The following is an 8,421-nucleotide window of genomic DNA, read 5'->3' as shown; positions in this document are numbered from 1 at the left end:
GCTGGAACCTGGACAAGAGTCCGGCTACTGTTAGCATTAGCATTAGCTTAGCCTCCGCCTTTCGATCAAACCGCGTCACTTACGCCGAGCTTGAGCCGTGTGTGCGCTCCTCCGCGGGCCCCCAGGAGCCACAGGGGCCCCGGGGCTCCTCCGCGGGCCCCCAGGAGCCACAGGGGCCCCGGGGCTCCCACAGCTCCGTCTCCTCCTTCAGCTTCACTTCTGCCATGTCTCACGGCTCTGTCCCCGGGGCTGTTTGTCTCACACTGAGCTTCAGTAGCTCTGTTAGCTTCATTAGCTTCTTTAGCTTCAGAGCTAATCACACAAGGGTCCTCATCCGGAGGACCCGCGGCTGTCCTCACAGCTGCCTGTTCAAAACACATTGAGCTTTGGCCTGTAGGGGGCAGGATGCGGGTCCTGCGTGATGAGGACCCCTGTGTGATTAGCTCTGAAGCTAAAGAAGCTAATGAAGCTAACAGAGCTACTGAAGCTCAGTGTGAGACAAAGTGCCTCAGGGACAGGAGCGAGCTGTCCACAGAGCTTCATCAGGATGAAGAGAACATGTAAGTAACATGTAAGTAACATGTAAGTAACATGTAACATGCAAGTAACATGTAAGTAACATGTAAGTAACATGTAACATGCAAGTAACATGTAAGTAACATGTAAGTAACATGTAACATGCAAGTAACATGTAATATGCAAGTAACATGCAAGTAACATGCAAGTAACATGTAACATGCAAGTAACATGCAAGTAACATGCAAGTAACATGTAACAAGCAAGTAACATGCAAGTAACATGTAACATGCAAGTAACATGTAACATGCAAGTAACATGCAAGTAACATGCAAGTAACATGTAACATGCAAGTAACATGTAACATGCAAGTAACATGTAAGTAACATGTAACATGCAAGTAACATGCAAGTAACATGCAAGTAACATGCAAGTAACATGCAAGTAACATGCCCTACGGCATCTGTCTGCACTTGTGTCCTTAATGAATATGACGTGAAAGCAATTAAAGAATAGATTCAAAAGCTTATGTCTGACACAGATTTGATATTTCATTTGTTGGATGTTTTCTTCTTCACACATACAAACCACTCTGAGGAACCCTCGTGGTGGAGACTGGACTGTTCAGCCCAAACCATGACAAAGGACAATGAAATGTCTCTCCTCCCATTCTCCGGGATGCTCCTCCCATTCTCCGGGATGCTCCTCCCATTCTCCGGGATGCTCCTCCCATTCTCCGGGATGCTCCTCCCATTCTCCGGGATAGTCCTCCCATTCCTCGGGATGCTCCTCCCATTCTCCGGGATGCTCCTCCCATTCTCTGGGATGCTCCTCCCATTCTCTGGGATGCTCCTCCCATTCTCTGGGATGCAGCTAAGACAGTTTTGAGGGGCAGAGTTATTGCTGTGGCCAAAAAGAAACAAAGGCAGAAAAAAGTATACGATTTACTGCAGATGAAGCTAAAAATGCTGAAAACAAATGCTCCAGGAAATGAAAAAGGCAAGAGCTGATGACATCACAGGAAATACTTTTTAAAATGCTCTTGAGCAACAAAGATATGATGAAAGTGGCTCAAAATGATCATAATTATTGTGTGGAAAGATTAAAAAACAGAACTATTTATTTAAATACGAGATTTATTTAATTCTAACCAAACAAGACCAAATACAATTATCGTTTAAATTATTCTACAAAAACTTCTCACCAAAATATAAAGCTCTAAAGACACACCTCAGAGTGTTATAAAGCTCTAAAGACACACCTCAGAGTGTTATAAAGCTCTAAAGACATACCTCAGAGTGTATAAAGCTCTAAAGACACACCTCAGAGTGTTATAAAGCTCTAAAGACACACCTCAGAGTGTATAAAGCTCTAAAGACACACCTCAGAGTGTATAAAGCTAGACATGGTTATTTGTAACACAGAGGACTCTAACGCGTTACTTTTATAACACAATAGGATAGTAACGAGGTAACACTACTCAACAATGGTGCTAACCACATTTGAAAGAGATGATTTAATAATAACAAATATTGAGGCTCTTTACGAAAGCCCAACATCAAGAATCAAAGTTAATGGTCACTTGACACTGACTTTGGAAAGAGGGGTCAGGCAGGGCTGTAATTGGTCCCCCCTTTTGTTTGCTTTGTACTTGGAACCATTGGCTAATGTATGCTGTCTCAATTGATGGGACAGAACATGAGAGTTACTGCAGATGATGTCTATATTTAAACAAACCAGAAACCTCCATATCCAATGAGATGTCAAATGTTCCTGTACAGATCTAATACTGAGAGTCATGTGGTGCCTGAGGTTCCTGTACAGGTCTTATACTGAGAGTCATGTGGTGCCTGAGGTTCCTGTACAGGTCTTATACTGAGAGTCATGTGGTGCCTGAGGTTCCTGTACAGGTCTTATACTGAGAGTCATGTGGTGCCGGAGGTTCCTGTACAGGTCTTATACTGAGAGTCATGAGGTGCCTGAGGTTCCTGTACAGGTCTTATACTGAGAGTCATGTGGTGCCTGAGGTTCCTGTACAGGTCTTATACTGAGAGTCATGTGGTGCCGGGGGTTCCTGTACAGGTCTTATACTGAGAGTCGTGTGGTGCCGGGGGTTCCTATACAGGTCTTATACTGAGAGTCATGTGGTGCCTGAGGTTCCTGTACAGGTCTTATACTGAGAGTCATGTGGTGCCGGGGGTTCCTGTACAGGTCTTATACTGAGAATCATGTGGTGCCGGGGGTTCCTGTACAGGTCTTAGACTGAGAGTCGGTAACCCAGCACTCGCGTTCATCTCCCTCCAGTTATTAATCAGCCCTACATTGTTAATTGATTTGCTAAATGTATCATTTATAGTTTTCACAGTTGAGTTTGTGGGATGAACGTGGAGGTTAAAGTCACCACCACAGTTAAGGGTTCCCTCAGAGTGGTTTAATTCAATTCAACACATGAAACCAAAACAGGGGTTGCCTTGTTTACGGTCGGTGATACTCTTTTCTAATTATTAGCAAAGATTTACACTCTCCATAGTTTGTTCTCGTCCCTGTGTCATGCACTGTCCTGTCCAATAAAGCGACAGGCAAAAACAAACATGTTCATTTCCTTGGATGATCACAATCCTCCTGTGTGAACTCGCAGCTGGTGAGTCTTAAGACTTCCCTTTTGAGTAAAAGTTTTCTCACACAGGGAACATTTGAAAGGTTTTTCTCCTGTGTGAGTTTTCAGGTGTGTGTTGAGAGTACCTTTATGTGAGAAGGTCTTCTCACAAACTGAACATTTGAAAGGTTTCTCTCCAGTGTGAACCAACATGTGCATCTGATAGTGAGACTTGTGATCGAATGTTTTGCCGCAGCAGCTGTATGGAGTTCTGTTCACTCTTTCCAAGAACGTAGAGTCCACAGTGCCGTCCTCCACGTGAGCTTTCAGGTGTTCAGTTAAATCTGTGTCTCTCAGAAATTCCTCTTTACAAACTGAACAGGTGCGATGGACAAACCTTAGATGTTGGTCAACTTTAAACTTAAATATAAAGTCTTCTTCACAGATGGGACACCTGAAAGGTCTCTCTCCAGTGTGAACCGTCATGTGCCTCTCCATATTTGAATTACTTCTAAATTCCTTTCCACAATGAGAACAAATGTGTCGTTTCATGTATTTCCTTTCCAGAACTGACTGCTCTAGAGTCCCATCCTCTACATGAGTCTTCAGATGTTCATTTAGTTTCATTCTGTCTGGAAAACACTCCTTACAAACCGGACACATGTGATGGACGTATTTCTGATGGTCCGAAAGATCCGACGTTCGAGTAAAGTCTTCTTCACAAACCTGACACACATAAGGCCTTTCGCCCGTGTGGATTCTGATGTGGATTTCTAACCCTGACTTAGCGTGAAAACACCGTTCACAGAATGGACAGCTGTATGTTTTCTCAGACGACTTTCTGGCCGTCCTTTTGCGAGATTCTTTGGATGGTTTTTGGTGTGTTTTCATGTGCAACTTCCGAGACGTTTCATCTTTAAAACCTGTCTCACAAACTCGACAGATGTTATGAAAGATCTTCTCGTGTTTAGTCAGATTAGACTTGAACTTAAACTTTTTAGCACAAACTGAACACTTGTGAGGAATCTCTTCTGAGTGAACCAACATGTGTTTGTTTAGCTTTCCTTTCAGTGTAAAGCTCTTCCCACACTCTGAGCAGCTGAAAGGTCTGTCGGAACCTGCAGCTCCAGGAGGAACCATGGCGTAGCTCCTCTTGCTGTGGGCCTGTTGTTGACTATAGTCTTCTGAGTGCTCGGTGTCCTCAGAGCTGTCAGTGTGCTCCTCACTATCTGAGTGGAACTGTGTGAGTGGATCTGAGCTGCAGCCTGCTTCTGTCACATTAGTTTCCTCTCTGTTCTCCTCAGTTGCTCTTTGATGAAGCACAGAGGACTTGTCTTCATCCTCTTCACTTTTCACACTGACCATGTGAAGAGGAAACTCTTGCGGCTCCTGCTTGATGCACAGCTCTGGCTCCTCCTCTTTCAGGTGGGCGGGCTCCACACTGGACACAAACAACAACAGCGTTACAAACAAACACTTTCACACGTTTAACTCTTTAACACCACAGACCTGATGTTTCTACTCATACTATTGCTCCACAGTAGAAGTAGTAGTATTTTAAATATTTGTCGTGGTATTCTAGGTATTAGAGGTAGTATTGGTACTATTGTATTATGAAACGGACGAACTGTCCAATCCCAGAGCAGCACACTGGTCCCACCTCTAGTGTAATGACATGACTTCTGCTGCGTGTGGAAACCTACGCCAGGATCTGCATCAACACCATCCTCCCAGCTCCACCTGACCACTGACTCCACCTGCAGGTGGAGCATTGACTTCCTGATGGAGTCAGTGTGTGCGGCTGGAGAAGAACGCCTCAGACACTGGGACTATCAGCACAGGAGCTCCACAGGGCTGTGTACTTTCCCCCCTGCTCTTCTCCCTGTGACAAACTGCTGCACCTCCAGCCACGACGACACCACCCTCATCACCACGACGACACCACCCTCATCACCACGACGACACCCTCATCACCATGACGACACCCTCATCACCATGACGACACCACCCTCATCACCACGACGACACCACCCTCATCACCACGACGACACCACCCTCATCACCACGACGACACCACCCTCATCACCACGACGACACCCTTATCACCACGACGACACCACCCTCATCACCACGACGACACCACCCTCATCACCACGACGACACCACCCTCATCACCGCGACGACACCACCCTCATCACCACGACGACACCACCCTCATGGGACTCATGTTTGTCTACAGGAGGTGGAGCGGTAACAACCTGGAGTTCAACGCCCAGAAGACTCCTCCCCCAGGACCCCCCCTCACCATCACAGACTCCTCCCCCCAGGACCCCCCCTCACCATCACAGACTCCTCCCCCCAGGACCCCCCTCACCATCACAGACTCCTCCCCCAGGACCCCCCCTCACCATCACAGACTCCTCCCCCAGGACCCCCCTCACCATCACAGACTCCTCCCCCCAGGACCCCCCCTCACCATCACAGACTCCTCCCCCCAGGACCCCCCCTCACCATCACAGACTCCTCCCCCAGGACCCCCCTCACCATCACAGACTCCTCCCCCAGGACCCCCCTCACCATCACAGACTCCTCCCCCCAGGACCCCCCCTCACCATCACAGACTCCTCCCCCCAGGACCCCCCCTCACCATCACAGACTCCTCCCCCCAGGACCCCCCCTCACCATCACAGACTCCTCCCCCAGGACCCCCCTCACCATCACAGACTCCTCCCCCCAGGACCCCCCCTCACCATCACAGACTCCTCCCCCCAGGACCCCCCCTCACCATCACAGACTCCTCCCCCAGGACCCCCCTCACCATCACAGACTCCTCCCCCCAGGACCCCCCCTCACCATCACAGACTCCTCCCCCAGGACCCCCCTCACCATCACAGACTCCTCCCCCCAGGACCCCCCTCACCATCACAGACTCCTCCCCCAGGACCCCCCTCACCATCACAGACTCCTCCCCCCAGGACCCCCCCTCACCATCACAGACTCCTCCCCCCAGGACCCCCCCTCACCATCACAGACTCCTCCCCCAGGACCCCCCTCACCATCACAGACTCCTCCCCCCAGGACCCCCCCTCACCATCACAGACTCCTCCCCCCAGGACCCCCCTCACCATCACAGACTCCTCCCCCAGGACCCCCCCTCACCATCACAGACTCCTCCCCCAGGACCCCCCCTCACCATCACAGACTCCTCCCCCAGGACCCCCCTCACCATCACAGACTCCTCCCCCCAGGACCCCCCTCACCATCACAGACTCCTCCCCCAGGACCCCCCTCACCATCACAGACTCCTCCCCCCAGGACCCCCCCTCACCATCACAGACTCCTCCCCCCAGGACCCCCCCTCACCATCACAGACTCCTCCCCCCAGGACCCCCCCTCACCATCACAGACTCCTCCCCCCAGGACCCCCCCTCACCATCACAGACTCCTCCCCCAGGACCCCCCTCACCATCACAGACTCCTCCCCCCAGGACCCCCCCTCACCATCACAGACTCCTCCCCCCAGGACCCCCCTCACCATCACAGACTCCTCCCCCAGGACCCCCCCTCACCATCACAGACTCCTCCCCCAGGACCCCCCCTCACCATCACAGACTCCTCCCCCAGGACCCCCCTCACCATCACAGACTCCTCCCCCCAGGACCCCCCTCACCATCACAGACTCCTCCCCCAGGACCCCCCTCACCATCACAGACTCCTCCCCCCAGGACCCCCCCTCACCATCACAGACTCCTCCCCCCAGGACCCCCCCTCACCATCACAGACTCCTCCCCCAGGACCCCCCTCACCATCACAGACTCCTCCCCCCAGGACCCCCCTCATCTGCTGGCTGTCGAGCTGTGGAGTAAATAATATATTTACAGGAGACATTGTGTCCTCTGGGGACAGGGCTCCACCCGATAAAGACACGTTGCGTCTCAGTGACTTTCCATCACTTCTGCTGGTCACGGGCGACTCGTGTCTTTCATAAAGTCACAACTTTCTCCTATAATATCACATCAATCCTTAAACTCGAATAATACAAATAGACGATTGATTAAAAAGACGCCATTCAACGGTGCGACTTGTTTGAAATGAAGATTTCCGGGTCACGGCGCCTGTTTGTCATAATATTTGGAGTCGTCGCTGTAAAATCTCTTTTTGTCCAGGACTTTTTACGATCCAACGTTTTAGTCCAAAAGAAGCTGGAACCTGGACAAGAGTCCGGCTACTGTTAGCATTAGCATTAGCTTAGCCTCCGCCTTTCGATCAAACCGCGTCACTTACGCCGAGCCTGAGCCGTGTGTGCGCTCCTCCGCGGGCCCCCAGGAGCCACAGGGGCCCCGGGGCTCCCACAGCTCCGTCTCCTCCTTCAGCTTCACTTCTGCCATGTTTCACTTCGCTCTGTCAAACTTTAAGGCTCCGCACCGGGCTCTTTAGCTTCGTTAGCTTCGGTGCTAATCACACTGGGACAGAGGGCCAGGGTTGCCAGATTGTCAGAGAACAACACGCGACCGAGTCTTGGAAACAAGAGGCCACGAGCTCTAAGATGTCGCTCTATAAAAGAGACAAAGATTTAAACTGTTTAATCGGCCAAAGAGTTTAAATGTGAACGTTTGTTTTGATGAAACTTTGAGGACGTTGTCATTAAATCTGGAAGAGATAAAAGTATTGTGTTCTGCGACTGCCACTCACACTGTATCTGAGTGCAATACTGTAAGTGCAATACTGTATCTGAGTGCAATACTGTATCTGAGTGCAATACTATAAGTGCAATACTGTATCTGAGTGCAATACTGTATCTGAGTGCAATACTATAAGTGCAATACTGTATCTGAGTGCAATACTATAAGTGCAATACTGTATCTGAGTGCAATACTATAAGTGCAATACTGTATCTGAGTGCAATACTGTATCTGAGTGCAATACTATAAGTGCAATACTGTATCTGAGTGCAATACTGTATCTGAGTGCAATACTATAAGTGCAATACTGTATCTGAGTGCAATACTATAAGTGCAATACTGTATCTGAGTGCAATACTGTATCTGAGTGCAATACTGTATCTGAGTGCAATACTGTGAGTGCAATACTGTATCTGAGTGCAATACTGTGAGTGCAATACTGTATCTGAGTGCAATACTGTGAGTGCAATACTGTATCTGAGTGCAATACTGTGAGTGCAATACTGTATCTGAGTGCAATACTGTGAGTGCAATACTGTATCTGAGTGCAATACTGTGAGTGCAATACTGTATCTGAGTGCAATACTGTGAGTGCAACACTGTATCTGAGTGCAATACTGTGAGTGC

General features: G+C 49.4%; 2 protein-coding genes across 3 annotated transcripts in view; one reads left to right on the top strand and one right to left on the bottom strand.

Moving 5' to 3' along the window:
* The window catches only part of LOC140377066 (uncharacterized), a 43,718-nt gene that overhangs the window by 12,044 nt on the left and 23,253 nt on the right, over window positions 1-8,421 (top strand). The gene's annotated exons all lie outside the window — the stretch shown is intronic.
* Window positions 1,917-7,588, bottom strand: LOC140377958 (zinc finger protein 711-like). 2 transcript variants are annotated; one of them, XM_072463585.1, is made up of 2 exons: window positions 7,393-7,559; window positions 1,917-4,546 (listed from the first exon to the last, which is right to left on the bottom strand). In XM_072463585.1, the coding sequence occupies exon 2, from the start codon at window positions 4,475-4,477 to the stop codon at window positions 3,128-3,130; it is 1,350 nt and encodes a 449-aa protein (XP_072319686.1). In that variant the 5' UTR covers window positions 4,478-4,546; window positions 7,393-7,559; the 3' UTR covers window positions 1,917-3,127. The 2 variants fall into 2 exon arrangements, with proteins under 2 accessions (XP_072319686.1, XP_072319684.1); XM_072463583.1 differs by having other exon boundaries at window positions 2,787-4,553; window positions 7,397-7,588.

Source organism: Eucyclogobius newberryi, unplaced genomic scaffold (genome assembly GCF_026437365.1).
Source record: "Eucyclogobius newberryi isolate DKJ021-1_F unplaced genomic scaffold, fEucNew1.0.hap1 SCAF_4, whole genome shotgun sequence".
NCBI classification, from domain to species: domain Eukaryota; kingdom Metazoa; phylum Chordata; class Actinopteri; order Gobiiformes; family Gobiidae; genus Eucyclogobius; species Eucyclogobius newberryi.
This window is presented reverse-complemented; position numbering and strand designations above follow the sequence as displayed.